General features: G+C 39.6%; 1 protein-coding gene across 2 annotated transcripts in view; it reads left to right on the top strand.

Moving 5' to 3' along the window:
• The window catches only part of LHX5 (LIM homeobox 5), a 45,036-nt gene that overhangs the window by 15,497 nt on the left and 12,418 nt on the right, over window positions 1-17,121 (top strand). For both annotated transcript variants that reach the window (XM_089691231.1, XM_089691230.1), the window contains one exon: window positions 14,632-14,909. In XM_089691231.1, the coding sequence (XP_089547357.1) occupies window positions 14,632-14,909 (278 nt within the window). The remainder of the gene's footprint in view (window positions 1-14,631; window positions 14,910-17,121) is intronic.

Below are 17,121 nucleotides of genomic sequence, written 5' to 3'. Positions count from 1 at the left end.
ACGTGTTAACGGGCAGTTATTGTACTGGGCCACTGAGAGCTCCCTCTAGTGCTAATTTAAAAAATGTTTATTTGATGCAATAATAAAAAATATAAAATTCCAAGCTTAAAATGTGTAACTCCTATATAAAATATACTGTGAGGCACTGCATTAAGAATGAATAACCTGTGCTCACTAAAATACACTATTTTCCATTTACTGTAGGTTGAATTATATATAAATTCTCAATTAACTTCTTTAAGAGAACCTGCCATGAGATAAACACCTGTTCTGCCATCCTCAACCTGTAATGAAAATGGTGGTTTTGCTGTTCTGCCACCTCTGTGAATAAGTAAATATGGGGGTGAGGGGGTGAGGGTGGTATTTGACTAGGTGTATGCTTGTTCTAACTCAGTGATTTGCTTAGCAGGGATGCAAAGAAATGTACATGATAGCTAAGCTGTTAGCTTTTTTGAAGATGGTCAAAGTGGCAGCATCCATACTGTTTCCTTAAAGCTGAAATATGGAGGGATTTTGAAACTTTTGTGGTGGGGCTCTTCCTGCACTGCACGGGTTAAATGATTGTTTGTCTAGGATACCATTAAAAGCACATATTAGTGATGCTCAAAGCAGTCACAACAATCTACTTTTCTATAAACTGTTTACAGCTGCAAGCTGAAGGCCACCAATGCTTGCAAAATGCCCTTGACTTTCTATTAGAGACTGACTACAAAGTTTTCTTTTGAAGAATAACTATGCGTTTCAATAGGCATCAAGTCTACTGAAAAACCCCTCTTTTTTGGCTAGTTGGTTTAATGGCTATCATTATCTTGATATCATTACCCACCTCTCCACCTCAATCAATAATAGAATGCTTTGCATTTATTCAAGGACTGCAAAGCATTCTCTGAATGGCACCTGTTCAGTAAACAGGAGGTCAGCCTCTTGGCATGGGACCTGTAAGCAAGTGGAGATCATTGGAGTAGTGGTGTCCATTTCAGTGACTTCAGCTTCCAGGAGCATCGGGTCAGGTATAGTGTATATACATACTGTAGTTACAGTACTTTGGTCCAAGCTGGACCAGTGTAACTATGTATAAAATATCCATACCTGGAATGTTTTCTACTGGAGCATTGATGGGCCTCATTTCCTAAGGCATGAAGTGAGCGGAGGTGCAGCATAGCTGAGTGAACATAAACAATTATGTGTGGAAGATTTACACCCCACAGAGCTTCTTTTCCTCATGAATAGAGATTTCAGTCAATTTCTGGACACTAAGGACTTTGCACCAGTTCCTTTGCTGGAAAGTCCTTTCTGTTATGTTCCATATCCAAAGACCTACAGTAATTTTTCTCTCTGGTTTTGAAAATGAGTAAGACTGACAATACAACTTGTATAATCTTCTTTTTTTTTAATGTAATAAAAAGGGGAGAAAAAAAGGATAACCCTTAAAGCTACAAAGGGAAATCGTTAAGTGATGTATTATTGTATGTGATAACTTCACAAAGAATAGTTTCCTTTTAAACATTGAAAGAGTACCATGGTATAATCTTCGGGAAGTGACTAAGAGTTGATTCCTTTCTATCGATTCTCTCACAATCTCGGACATGCTTCTTAATAACACTGGCTCAGCAGTCATTCTTTTGTTCTATAGTGTGTTCCTACATCACATCTGCTATTTCCAAAAGCTATACTACTCACGTGAGCTTACATGGATAAGCAGACAGTCAAGATAGATAGATCAATAACTTCCTAAAAGATAAAATACATGAACTTTTAAAAATCTGTTTATAACTGGGCTTATTCGCACTAGGACAAAGTCCTGAATGCTGTATTTTTGGTATGTTTACCCACCCACGTGGTCCCACTCAGGTTCATTGAATGGGATTCTTGCAGACCACAGCACAACACATTATGGTATCGTGCTGAATTTGTCTGGCAAGCATAACTGTTCACCTTAAATGGCTAGTTGGGTTAAAGGGGACAGTCACTTAAACTCTTTCATACAGGAATATGGCTGCTGCCATGCTGATCTTTCTGAAAATGCTAGGCACCTGATATGGCTCTTATACTTGTTCCTACAGCTGGCCATAGATGGTTGCTTTTAATATTCAGTTCTGGCATGAATGTGATTCCCTGAATGAAAACTGCATACACTGTTAGAAATTAGTTCATTCAAGACCTTTTCCATTCTACTCCTTTGAATTTTCTCATCACTGGTTGAGACCTAATGTCAATTTGACCCCAATTTTGACTAGAAAAAGAACAAATGTTCCTAAAATAAAACTTTTGAACAAAAATTCTTTTAGTGTATGGCCAGCTTAATGGCATCTAAACTCTTTATGTTGGCAACTAATGTTTCAGCAGTGTGTGTGTGTGTGTTACATCAGGTTAGCTGCATTGAGTCCCTCAGTTGAGACATCATTGCAGTTGAATCTAAAACCTTGAAAACAATATATAACAATATATAATGTGAGTCACAATGTAAAAAAGTGTTCATAATGTATGGTTTGCGCAAATTTTCTTTGATTAGTCAGAATTAAAGAAAAAAAATACAAAAGTATTAATCAGATAAATATGAATATTGTAAATTCTGCCCTCTGCTCCTATTCACATTTCCCTTCTCTAACAACTTTTTATAGAACACAGTAGCTCAAGCTAAATTTATTTTTTACATAGTTGAATGATTTATAGCTTATTATGGCTAATACACAGGCCTCTGAGAATCCTGTCCTGTACTAAATGATGTTTTTTGTAAAACAATGTATGTGTGTATGTGTGTATATGTGTATGTATGTGTATATGTGTGTATATATATATATATATATATATATATATATATATATATATATATATATGAGCTTAGATGGATAAGCGGATAAGCAGACAATCAAGATAGATAGATCAATAACTTCCTAAAAGATAAAATACATGAACTTTAAAAAAAAATAAAAAATAAATAGATAGATATATATAGTGTGTGTATGTATATATATATATATATATATATAATATTTTTTTCTAAGAAGGGGCTTATTTACTAAGCAGTAACTCTGCAATTCGCCAAACTGGTACATGTGTTTTCAATTACATTGATTTATTTGCCACCTGTGAATGTTTGATGTTTTATAAATCTCCCTACTTTTTCAGCCTGAATAGAAGAAAAATTACAGTACATTGAGAATTACATTTATTCTGTATATATTGAATGAAATATTATATCAGCACTTGTACAGCTGTGATGTTGTGTAACATGCTTAGTTGTATTTTACATTTTTAGAATATTTTCATTTTTAGCTACATGCAGAAAACAGAACCTTTTTAAAAATTTGTGTGGGTTTTTTTTTTTATTTTAATCCCTGGCTCATGAATGTGTGTGTGTATATATAACCTATTTGTAGTGCTTTAGCACAGTCTATAGTCAGTCAGGTTCTCTACAACAGATACATTTACTGAAGTTCTGTGCAGGTTTTGGGGGAAGCAGTGCTTTGTCCACTTTAGCTATTGTCTACCAACAGGGCTGCCAGTGACAGGATTATGTCAAAAGCAGACTTAAACACCACAGTACTTGTATAGAGCGTGTGTCAGGCTCATTCACTATTCAGTGATGAATAGGAAGTATCACCAATAAACACACTAATCATATATCTTAGACCAAATTGAATTTCAAGTGTTAGGTCACTTTGAAAGGGCACTGTGCCCCAGGTGTAAGGATATTTTACCCAGATGTGCTAAAGTATGGTCTGATGCCAACATTGAAGGTGACAGGTATGGTACAAACTTGGATTTGCAATGGCCATGGTGGTAGATATGGATTTTCAAGGGCCTGCTTTACCCTCTTTTTTCTTTGTGCACGTTGTTCCCATATGGCTGCTCATTTTGTTATGATTAAATCCTCATGCTGCCTAGATGCATCACTTATATCCACAAGGGCCACTGCACAGTATTGTTGCACATGGGTAGGCTGTCAATGATCCCAATTTTATTTTATTTTTATCTACCAAACATGTTTCTCAAATTGTGACTTAAAAGGAATTATTGTTGCCATTACAAAAACTGCTTGCTGTCATACTTATCCGTTTAATCTTGAGTAATATGCAGGAGTTCCAACTTTGCCAGCTTCATACTTGTTTTGGGTTAAGGGCTCAATAAGCAGTAAATCTAGTGGGCTGGAATGACAGCCAAGCAACAAGCAATCCAATAGTTAGTTCTTTTATGACTTTTATTCTTTAAAAGATGGCACACCTTTGCCAGTGTAATTATGGTGTGTAGAAAAATTAGTTTCATAACAAAGGCACTAGTGATCAAAAATCAAGAATACCATGGGATACAATGCATTTTACAATATTTCATTTACAATATGCAAACATGTACAGCTAGTACAATTGTGGGAGTATGAAGGCTAAAAATGAGCTATTTAATATTCCCACAAAAAAACTAATTTTGTGTTGCATATTTTGTGGTAAATGTAAACAATTCAGAAACTGCAAAATCCAAATTTGGCTTTAGTAATGACTTGCCCACACTAAAGCCACTGTATATGGCTTTTATCACAATGCGATAAATTTACAGTTTGCCATTCACAATTTTTATCTCTCATATATGCTTCATTTTCCATTGTATTTGTATATAATTAGACAAACTGCACATAATTTGCACAAACAGACCCTGCACAACCCTTTAAATCCCCCCCACTGTTTCTACTACACACACTGCATAACACTTCCGTTAGTCTGTCTCTGTGCAGCTTTTATGCATTGTGCATTGATCTATCATACAAGGAGTCTGTTCTAAGAAAGATGTATAAAGGCTCCCAAGGTCACACGTGTGTGTTTTTGTTTTATTATTCTTTGCCTTTATTATTAATACAACCACATTTTTCAATGGTTGGTTTTTCAAGCGGCTACTAATTTTTTTTATATATGAACTATTGTTACATATTTTCAAAGGTGATTGTGTAAGCCTGTTAGCATTAAGCGCTGTTTTCCTAAACATCAACTATACAGAGAGATGTATGTACTTTTTTTTTTGAGTTAAGACCATTTTGCTGTAAAAAATGAAGAAACATCTGTCTTGTTTAATAAAGTAGTGCAAACTACAGTAAACATGTACAACATACTGAAGCATGTATCAACAATCACAATGGTACTTTTACTGATCTGCTGCAAACTTGCTTGGTTGCTATGGGTCACTGCACTTTGTGCTACTTTAATGAATGAGCCTTAAATTACCATTTATTATAGGTATACAGTGATTGAATTTCTTTTAAGTGCTCCTTTCCTTTCAGTACCTGATCATATATGTATTAACCGTTAACCACTGGCATGTTTCACACCATAAATGTGTGACCGTTAACGGCAGCCTAGATCAATAACTAATATTCTACCAGCCAATGACTGGTCAAATTTTACCTAATCATCTAATTTTATCGAATAATCTTATTCAACTGGGGCATTTTAGACACTATTGCGTTTTTAATCTTTAATTGCTTTTTTTGATTACTTCATAATCAGTGCAAAGAACAATGCTAATATGGTAACAGTGGTAATCCCTAATCACTGGTAAAATCTCAAATCTGCCCTTTGATTGGTTTGTAGGAGTTTCTATACTTAGAGCATTGCCATTGTTCTTTGCACTTCTTCATTAAATTTAAGCTGGTTTATGAGTAGATTATTGTTGCTGAGAGGCTGCTGGTTATAGTTCTCAGAATGTAGTACCGTGTATGTTAGGATTGATGTGTTTCCCCCATATGTACCTGATCTTTAACATTATCCAAGTTCTTTATTTGAACCTCTCCTGTCTGCAATGGCAAATTTGTAGGTTCATTTTGCTGGCTGTTCCAATTTATATCTTTTTATACCTCCTTTTCTGTGTACATTCATAGTCGCTTTTTAACATGTAACCTAACCTAAAACTGATCCCTCTCCCTAAAGCCCTAAATTAAATCTTGACAGTTATCTTGAACCCATACACTCCGAACTGTGAGCCTAACTCTAACCTAATGCTTAACATTAGCCCTAATGCTAAAGGAACCCCTTAACTTGCATGTACTCATTTGGGAGCCAAGATGATTGAACCCAAATCTATTGGTAGCAAGCTGTGGGAACCCACACCTATCTACCTGTCTTCCACCTCATCTACTAACCAGTATTGTTGAATTTGAATACAAACAATAGATATCAAGAGCAATATAAATTACTAAAAATAACAGTTGCAAAATACTTTATTTAAAATCAAGAAGCAGATAAATCTGTACTTTGTACTTGAAAATTGAATTGTGGGGGGGGGGGGGGAATTGTACAAAACTGCTATCAAGACGCCCACTGGGTTATATATTGTACTGACAAATTTTTGGATAGAAACATAAAATCTCTACAGATGAACAGTTTAATTTTATATCTCTGTTCTGAGCTTCTGTTGCATTGCAATTTGTCCTATGTATGATTCTACGTGATTACATTCAGATCCAACAGATCACATTCCATAGTGTGTGTTAAATTACCATTTAGTTTTAGGTGTGAATTGTATTGTTTGTTGTAGAACAATTTTTTTAGAATATCACTTTTTTTTTTCACTTACTACAGGTTTGTACTGAATTTACTGCATGTGAGCTACATTATTGAACTTTGTGATTCTTTATGTAAAAGTCGATTGACAAAGATTTATTATAGTTAAAAATGGATTTAGGATAAAGTTTGGAGTTATTGAATTAAGTGGCCTTCATATTTATAAAGTCACTAATACTTTGAATTTCTTAGAAATAAGCTAGTCTACAAAGTCTGTACTGTGGATACTAAACAAAACTCATATTGCTGCCATCAGAATGTATCATGATAAAAAAAATGGATGATACATAAAGCTCATAATTACTATTTTAAAATGTACTAAAACATATTAACAAAAATGTGAATGTTTTCAATCAGTAGTTTTTTAGCTGAAGCGCATTCGTCATTGATGGTCAGCTACATCCCCTGCACTACAGAATGTTGCTTTTCATTTCATTTGGCCTGTGTTCCCATCTTAGCTTAATTTTGACTATTTATTGCTTTTTATGACCTGCAAACATTGGAAAACATTGTTGTATGGTAGCGGTTACTATAGAGAAAATGGCAAAAAGTTTACTGTGTTACCATACATACAAGACTGTCTTGAATCTGTTCATGTGTTTGGCTTTGCACTAGAATGTCACATTGTGGTGATATCTTTGTTAAATCGATATTAAATGAACAGTTATGCTAACAAGAATAGAAATCTATGGTCTCTTTCCTATACACCATTGTGAAAATCAATGGGGTTAATTTTACTAAATGCAGATAAGCTGTTCACTTTGCAAGAGAGAGTTGCACATTGCAAGGGAATGTTCCCCAAAGCGTAGTGAATAAGGTTTCACTTTGCAATGAATACCCAATCATATGTACTGGAAAAACAGCATTTTTGTTTGCACATGATTGATGATGGAAGTTAGCAAAGCTCCACTTCATTCACTGAGCTCTGATGCAACTTTCCTTGCCAAGTGAACAGCCAAATTAGTAAATCAACCCCAATGTCTGTTATCACTTGTTCATAGTTAAAGGAGTGTATACCATATGTGCTGAATTTATATCAGAAGCTGCCAAATATAAAAAGAATAAAAATGGTTGAGCTAGGATTCTAAGGTTGTAGGTTTACGTCATTTTTTTGGTTGAACTCTATGGACATGTTGCAATTAAACTATGTAACTATGGGGAGTAGCACTCTACACCATTCCATAGCATCCAGTCAGAATTCAGCTGCTGAAATCCTATTCCTGACTGATAGCTAAGGTCTATATATCACTGATGCTCTTTGTATGTTAGACAAGTCCATAAACACTGATTCTCTCATTTTACATAAGATTTGACAAAATACCCTTGCAACCTGATGTTGACCAATAAGTAATCATGTACTTACACAATAGTTTACAATGTATATGACAGGGTAATGCAGAGTAATATGTCCTCCATGCTGTTTGCAGGACAGACTTTCCTCTTACTTCAGTTTAAAATGCACCTACAGGATCATGAAACTTACCGTATTGATTGCATAATGCCAAAATCAGACTTGTACCTCATCCTAGTCCTATAGTTGTTGGTTGTTTTCATGGCTTTATTTATAGTATGTTTATTATTTTTAAACCTTAAACTGTTGAGATGAATTAAACAGAAGAACCCAAAGGACCTGCAGATGCCCATCTTGATGAGACCTTACGCACTACTGCGGTAACAAGTTTACTAGAAAGATATTGTTGCCAGTGTGCAAAGTTCAAGTGAGTATAGTGTTTACTAGCAGGAATGATTACCATAGGAGCCATGATACAGGAGTGCTATGTTGTCATTAATCATGCACCTGCTTGGTCCAGTTATCTGCCATTATGTGGAGGTCTTCAGTTTCTCCAATAGATCTATATTGTTTACCAAGCACTTTACTAGCGTATTTGAGTCTGAAATATAGTTGCATTATCCCCAGGTTGTATTAAAAGTAGATAGTAGTGACGCCTGTTAATTTAGAGAGTACTGCCAGTTTGGTGCTACCACCCTAAGTAGGTGAAGAATTGTTTTAGTTCAGTTTGGATTGTACCTCCTTCATGTAAAATGTTGCTCAATTGCATTGTTAAGTTGTAGGAACCCATGACGTGTGTAAAGCAGGGTTTCTCAACCAGGGTGCCATGGAACTCTAGGGTTCCTCCAGAGGTTGCTAATGGTTTCTAGAGCAATTGGCAATTTCTGCCTTTCAGAGAAGTTCCCACTGTCACCATTGATATTTTTAGCTATCTGTAAGGGGGTAAGTCTACCCAATGACCACAAGTGTAAGAAGCATTCTTCCCACTGAACATCACACTAATGTATCATGAGTTGTAGAAATCATCCTTTTTAGCTTGGGTTCCCTGAGCCCAGAAAGTATTTCAAGCGTGGTTCTGTGCTGAAAAGGTTGAGAAGCTGGTGTAAAGTAACTGAGCCTACAACTCCTGCATCTTAAAGCTCTAAAGGTTTTTACTTATAATGGCCATACACATCTGTTGATTCCCCTACAGGAATCTCCACTTCCAGCTACTGTATTCAGGCTGCCATGGCCCCTGCCGCTGCCTGATTACAAGGACAGTGCCCAAGAGTGGCTGCATCTAATGGGATGCAGTGACTGTTCTGACAACTTTTCTACATAGCTTAGTTTGATCTTTAAATCCACTTTTGTTGAGGTGGGTGGTGCCTAAAGAGCCACTCATAGTTCCAATTTTGTCCAGATGAGCAGGAATTCCTGCTGAACCGGAATCATCCAAGCTGTCTATGGCCAGCCTTACTTCTGTGAAAGAGAAATAATTGTGAATTTAAATAACATCATTATTGTGTATTAAAGTGATTGTAAAGACTTTTTTCTTTTACCTTCATGTATTCTATGCAAGATGGTAAAAGCATGTGTGCTGCAGTGCCCAAAGCCCCCTCAATACTTACCTGAACCCCATCAAGATCCAGCTATGTGCACAATGGCCTCGGTTGTCCCGGGTCTGTGCCTCCTCATTGGCTGATACAGCTGCTGTCAATCACAGCCAGTCAGCCAATGAGGAGAGACAGGGGGTGAGGCCACACCACGGCTCCTTATATGAATGGACCACGGAGAAGCAGGTGCCCCCATAGCAAGCTGCTTGCTCTGGAGGCACCCAACAGAAAGAGTCAGGGCAGCCTGCGGGGGGCCTAAGAATAGGAGGATCCAGGATGCTCTGTGCAAAACCACTGCACAGAGCAGGTTAGTATAAACATGTTTGTTATTTTACAGAAAAAAAAATAACGTTTAGTATCGCTTTAATGTTTAAATATCTTGGCTTCATGTGTAGAGTGTAATTATATGTGTAAACTAAAGAAGTCATTATCACTAATAACTTTTACACTTACTGCTTCATGGTTTGCAGTGCTATAATATATCTTATGCTTTGTTTTGTGAGATGACCCACTGAAAACAATGCACTTATGTGACTGATATGGTATCCTATAGGACAGTGATGGCGAACCTTTTTGAGCCCGAGTGCCCAAACTGCAACCCAAAACCAACTTATTTCTTTCAAAGTGCCAACACTGCAATGAAACCTGAATATCGAGCTTTTGGTTTAGAAAAAACAACTCGTACAGTAGTGCAAACTAATTAACAGTACAGGGATGACCAGAGACTGCGGACAGTACAGGGATGACCAGAGACTGCGGACACAGTACAGGGATGACCAGAGACTGCGGACACAGTACAGGGATGACCAGAGACTGCGGACACAGTACAGGGGTGACCAGAGACTGCCGACACAGTACAGGGATGACCAGAGACTGCGGACACAGTACAGGGATGACCAGAGACTGCGGACAGTACAGGGATGACCAGAGACAGCGGACAGTACAGGGATGACCAGAGACTGCGGACAGTACAGGGATGACCAGAGACTGCGGACACAGTACAGGGATGACCAGAGACTGCGGACACAGTACAGGGATGACCAGAGACTGCGGACACAGTACAGGGATGACCAGAGACTGCGGACAGTACAGGGATGACCAGAGACTGCGGACAGTACAGGGATGACCAGAGACTGCGGACACAGTACAGGGATGACCAGAGACTGCGGACACAGTACAGGGATGACCAGAGACTGCGGACACAGTACAGGAGATGACCAGAGACTGCGGACACAGTACAGGGATGACCAGAGACTGCGGACACAGTACAGGGATGACCAGAGACTGTGGACACAGTACAGGAGATGACCAGAGACTGCGGACAGTACAGGAGATGACCAGAGACTGCGGACACAGTACAGGAGATGACCAGAGACTGCGGACACAGTACAGGAGATGACCAGAGACTGCGAACAGTACAGAAGATGACCAGAGACTGCGGACAGTACAGGGGATGACCAGAGACTGCGGACAGTACAGGGATGACCAGAGACTGCGGACACAGTACAGGGATGACCAGAGACTGCGGACAGTACAGGGATGACCAGAGACTGCGGACACAGTACAGGAGATGACCCGAGACTGCGGACACAGTACAGGGATGACCAGTGACTGCAGACAGTACAGGGATGACCAGAGACTGCGGAAAGTACAGGAGATGACCAGAGACTGCAGACACAGTACAGGGATGACCAGAGACTGCAGACACAGTACAGGGATGACCAGAGACTGCAGACACAGTACAGGGATGACCAGAGACTGCGGACACAGTACAGGAGATGACCAGAGACTGCGGACACAGTACAGGGATGACCAGAGACTGCGGACACAGTACAGGGATGACCAGAGACTGCGGACACAGTACAGGGATGACCAGAGACTGCGGACAGTACAGGGATGACCAGAGACTGCGGACAGTACAGGGATTACCAGAGACTGCGGACACAGTACAGGGATGACCAGAGACTGCGGACACAGTACAGGGATGACCAGAGACTGCGGACACAGTACAGGAGATGACCAGAGACTGCGGACACAGTACAGGGATGACCAGAGACTGCGGACACAGTACAGGGATGACCAGAGACTGTGGACACAGTACAGGAGATGACCAGAGACTGCGGACAGTACAGGAGATGACCAGAGACTGCGGACACAGTACAGGAGATGACCAGAGACTGTGGACACAGTACAGGAGATGACCAGAGACTGCGAACAGTACAGAAGATGACCAGAGACTGCGGACAGTACAGGGGATGACCAGAGACTGCGGACAGTACAGGGATGACCAGAGACTGCGGACACAGTACAGGGATGACCAGAGACTGCGGACAGTACAGGGATGACCAGAGACTGCGGACACAGTACAGGAATGACCAGAGACTGCGGACACAGTACAGGAGATGACCAGAGACTGCGGACACAGTACAGGGATGACCAGTGACTGCAGACAGTACAGGGATGACAAGAGACTGCGGAAAGTACAGGAGATGACCAGAGACTGCAGACACAGTACAGGGATGACCAGAGACTGCAGACACAGTACAGGGATGACCAGAGACTGCAGACACAGTACAGGGATGACCAGAGACTGCGGACACAGTACAGGAGATGACCAGAGACTGCGGACACAGTACAGGGATGACCAGAGACTGCGGACACAGTACAGGAGATGACCAGAGACTGCGGACACAGTACAGGGATGACCAGAGACTGCGGACAGTACAGGAGATGACCAGAGACTGCGGACACAGTACAGGGATGACCAGAGACTGCGGACACAGTACAGGAGATGACCAGAGACTGCGGACACAGTACAGGAGATGACCAGAGACTGCGGACACAGTACAGGGATGACCAGAGACTGCGGACACAGTACAGGAGATGACCAGAGACTGCGGACAGCACAGGGATGACCAGAGACTGCGGACAGCACAGGGATGACCAGAGACTGCGGACAGCACAGGGATGACTGCTGACCTTTGGGGAGGGAGGGGGAGCGGGTACCTGAATTTGACAGGTACCCGCTCTTACTTCCGCAGAGTTTTTTTTTTTATCTTACCTGTTCCTTTATCCAGCCGCGCGTTGTCTTCCCGGCTTCTGTAGTGTGGGCGGACAGCCGGATGCCCAGTGCGCATGCGCGAGAAGCGCTGCGCTTTGTGATTGGTCCGGCGGCTTCTGGGATCTGTCATGTGTCCCAGGTACCGCCTTACCATTCACAAAGAGCACTGCTTCTTGTGCATGCGCACTTGGGACCCGGCTGTCACGCACACTACAGCCGGGAAGACAGCGCGCCGCTGGATTCTCCTGGCTTGCCCACAGATAAGGCTCGGCGTGCCGGCTGTGGCACGCCTGCCACGGGTTCGCCATCACTGCTATAGGAGGTTGAATAAAATACAGGGCTCCCCCTAGGGGATAATCTAAAACCCTACAGGTAATATAATGACAAATATGGGGGACCAAACTTTAAAAATGTAAGTTACAAAAATAGTTTAAAATCTGTGGTCTGTAGAACATTACACTTCTCCTTCACGTTTGTCTGTGATGGCCTATGAAATCCTCTAGAGCCTAGCCACGTATAAATCAGGAACGAACATGTCTTAATTGTTAAATTTATCTACAGTCTGTTCGGTAGTTAAATCTGCATTTCTTCTAGTTGTTGTTTCTGTGTATGTTCTGGTACAGAGACCTTTTTTTATTGCTTTCAACTTACTAGATTTGATTTTGCTAATGTATGTATTTCTCTTTACCTTTGGCATGTTGTAGAAGCTGGACACTGTTTTGGTTTTATGGATTTCATTTTTTGCAGTTACTTGTCCCTTAGGTTCTGCAAACTTTGCTTTCTGTGTGCAGAATGTTTCCTTTTTTATACCTTCTGCAAATTATATGGAGGTGGCCTAAGAATATGAAAGCATTTTGAGGTTTAATTTTTTTCAGGCAATTATTGTTCTTTCCTTGATGAACTTGCTGTGTCTGATCATTTTCTATATGCATGTTCAGATGACATTCTCTTGTCTGGGTCTCAAGACTGTTTGTAGCATTTCCCTACAAACATTGCAAGATTTTAGGATTTTGTGGGCAAGAGGACAGTTGAGACATTGCTAAATGTTTAAGCCAATAAATATGCAGTGAATTTATAATGCATCATTGTAATATTGGAGTGAATTTGCTGCAAAGGTACAATGAATCCTTATAAATAGTAGTTGTGGAGGGTTCTGATGTATCCACCTTTGGGAATGATCTTTTATCTATTTAAATGTGAAGAACTAGTGCACATTCCGAGAATAGGAATCAAATAATCTTCAGCACATATATATCCATTTTATTAAGTTTGGTTAATTTATGATTCTAATGAGTTTAATATCATTTTAGTCATTTCCCACATTTATCTGACTTATTTTGCCTGCAATCTGCTTATTATTTCATAGGACCTAATTAATTTTCAGGTATCTCATGCTACCCTTCTTCCTCCCAAACATTTAAAGGGCATTTACAGCATCTGACCTTTAGTAAAATTCATTTGTTAATCAAAAAGTGGAGGTGATTTTAACACAGCAATTTTAATTTTTCTGAAATGGTGCAAGGCATTTAATGTCATTGGTATGTGTTTGTCCTATGCAACCACCCCCAACTCTTACATGACAGCCACAATAGCCAGTCAAGAGACTGGAGCAGGCACACAACACACATTGTCAAAGATTTAATAGGCTACTCATTGAAGAGAATATCCCTCCTATCCCCACCCTTTTGAAAAAAAAATGGGGACTTTTAAGTCCTATCAGATGGTGTATAATCCAAAAGGTGATGCAAGTAGAATACGTGGGTTCCCGAGAACAGGCTGTTATGAAATAAGGTCCCCAAATGCATTGGTGTAATGAGTCTAATAGTAAATGTTGCCTTTGTATGTTTAAGAAGGTGAACTGCAGTTGTACACAGCAATGGGAACTATTATTTTTTACTGAAGACTGTCTGACTGCTGGGGTTTACTGTAGATCATTGTACTTTGCATCATGTTGTTAAATATAGCTCTTATCTCACACTTAGGAGCACAAAAAGTAATATTGTATTCAATGATCGCATTTCACTGTAAAAATAAGTACTGAAGTTTGTGGACTGTATTATACATGCATAGCTATTTATGTGCAATTTGGATTTTTCTGCTATACACACAATTCTTAAAACCCTTCTGCTTTGTTTTTCTTAGTTTCTTCTTGTACAGACAGAAGTTTGTCTCCAGACGTTCAAGACCCCGTACAAGATGAAAGTAAAGAGACAGATCACTCTACATCTTCAGATAAAGAAACCACCAATAATGAGAACGAGGAGCAGAACTCTGGTACCAAAAGAAGAGGACCAAGGACCACCATAAAAGCAAAGCAACTAGAGACCCTTAAGGCAGCTTTTGCAGCTACACCCAAACCCACAAGGCACATTCGTGAGCAATTAGCCCAAGAAACAGGACTCAATATGAGGGTGATTCAGGTGAGATCACAACTATTCTTTATGACAGTTTTGACTTTTACTTTTTTTTTGTACCTTTTTACACTATTGCAGTAAAATGGTGTTTTTTTTTTGTTTTGTTTTCTAATATTTAAGTATGTAATCTATCTTTAAAAGCATCAGGCATTGATTATATAAATACCTTATTCTTAGACATATCACCTGCAGCTTTTCCATTGTATATGTCAACTCTGAAATACTAATGGACTGCCGGACTCTTGATTAGCACTCCACTTTCAGCTACTAGATGCCTTTTCACAAGAGAGAAGCTTGTAACGTTCAGCCATAAGATTTTATAGTGCAGTATTTTGAATTGCAGATAGTGTTATGAAAAGGTTCTGTTTGCCATTCAAGTATTCACTTATAATGTGAGGAAGCCAAAGCTCAAGTTTTGCTTCAGTTTCAGGGAGTGTAAGGATTTTATGAGGTTTAAGTGTTAAACTAGCAAAGGCTGTTGACTTGGCAAAGTGAATGTTCAGTGAGCTTGGTAAATATGTGAAGCATGACGTTTCCCATTAAGAAATTGAAATGGGGGGGATGCATGTCTGTTTTTATATGGTTGCCCTAAGTGTTTCTTTTAGAGTGCATAATTCCAGAGTAAAACAGATTCAAGAAAAAAATGGAGGAGTCTTCTGGTCAATTCAGAGTTTAAGATTTTGTCAACAAGCACAGAACAAATATTGTCCAGCAAGGAAGATCAAATATGCGATTCTAATCTAACCTGACTCTAAAGGTGCTGTAATCAAAAATCTAACCAGAGTAACATGGTATAGAGCAGGGGTGTCAAACGCCATTTCATCGTGGGCCATATAGGCATTATGGTTTCCCTCAAAGGACCAGTTGTATATATAAGACTAGATGTCTAGAGAACCCCACCCCCCATTACATCAGATGTCAAGAATCCCACACCCTCCCTAACACCGTGCAGAGGTGGAAAGCAGAAAGTGCAGGGTCTGGAGGAGGACCAGAGGAGGAATGGAGACAGTTACCAGAGTCTGAATGCTGAGACCAGGACAGGCAGAGATGAGGGGGTGCTGCAGCTGTACTGAGGTGCAGGATTTGGTAAAAGGAGTTCTATTCTCTCTGCTGCTGACTGCTGAGACGAGACAAGGTGGGGGCAGAGACAAGGGGGTACCTGCAGGAGAGGTGCAAGGGCCACACGAAATGGCCTGGAGGGCCAGATTAGGCCCACGGGCCTTGTGTTTGACACCTGTGTTATAGAGGCACCTTTGTAGCATGTAACAATGTTAATAACTTCTGGGACTCAGGCCACAAAATAACTGCTTTGACTTTTTGCAAAAGATTGGTGCATTTCAATTATGGTTAAATTTAATTTTATGCCAAAACTTTGACTGTTTTTAGTTTCTATGTTTAAAAGCTGAGCTATCTGGGGCAGTTTGTGAAGGCAAAAAGATTTTTTGCAATAAGCATTGTTACCTGAGTGTGCACATATGCAAGTATAATTAACAGTTTCACATTTCTTATACAGACATGCAGCACTAAGTCCAGCAACATGGCACTATTGTAACTAATCTCCAATGACTTTATTTGGCCTGATACATCAAACAGGGTTTGCTGGGCACACACATTTCCAGGTAACATTTTAGGTGACTAAAAATTGCCCATATAGCTCAATTATACAGTTAAGACACTTGTGTGCAAACCTAAAAATGAGCACTTTTGTTGAAATATGGCACAATGTTTGGAAATCCATATGACAAATCATTACAATTAAAATATACTGTTCTTTTTTTTTTTTATTAAACAATGGAAGCTTAATTTCATAGAACACAACATAAATTCACATACACAACATAAACAGTGATAATTTTTTTTATCTTGTCTAGTTTTTATCAGGTGTAGATCTGTACATTGTGACAAGGCTTGATCTCTCTTTTATAGTTACATGTTTTGTTTTTTGTGGTCCTTTCACTTTTCTGTAGCCTTTTTTCCAAGCTCAATACCTTTTTTTTCTGTAAGTCTTTGCCTATTATTCAGTTTGAAAAAGATTGGTGTTTTTTAATCCTCATTTCATCAGCAAAAGAGTGAGGTCCTTCCCTTGTCTCTCAGGCGGGGGTCCCCATTCATCCCCCTGAAAGAGTTGTAATCCGGATCCTATAAGCCCTTTAGAGGGGCTTGTACAGGATATGATGCTTTTGATAAAGTGGTTTTCATGTTTGATGGTTTTCATGTT

Source organism: Staurois parvus, unplaced genomic scaffold (assembly GCF_062004578.1).
Source record: "Staurois parvus isolate SC_StPar_1 unplaced genomic scaffold, SC_StPar_1.0 ptg000556l, whole genome shotgun sequence".
Taxonomy (NCBI): domain Eukaryota; kingdom Metazoa; phylum Chordata; class Amphibia; order Anura; family Ranidae; genus Staurois; species Staurois parvus.
This window is presented reverse-complemented; position numbering and strand designations above follow the sequence as displayed.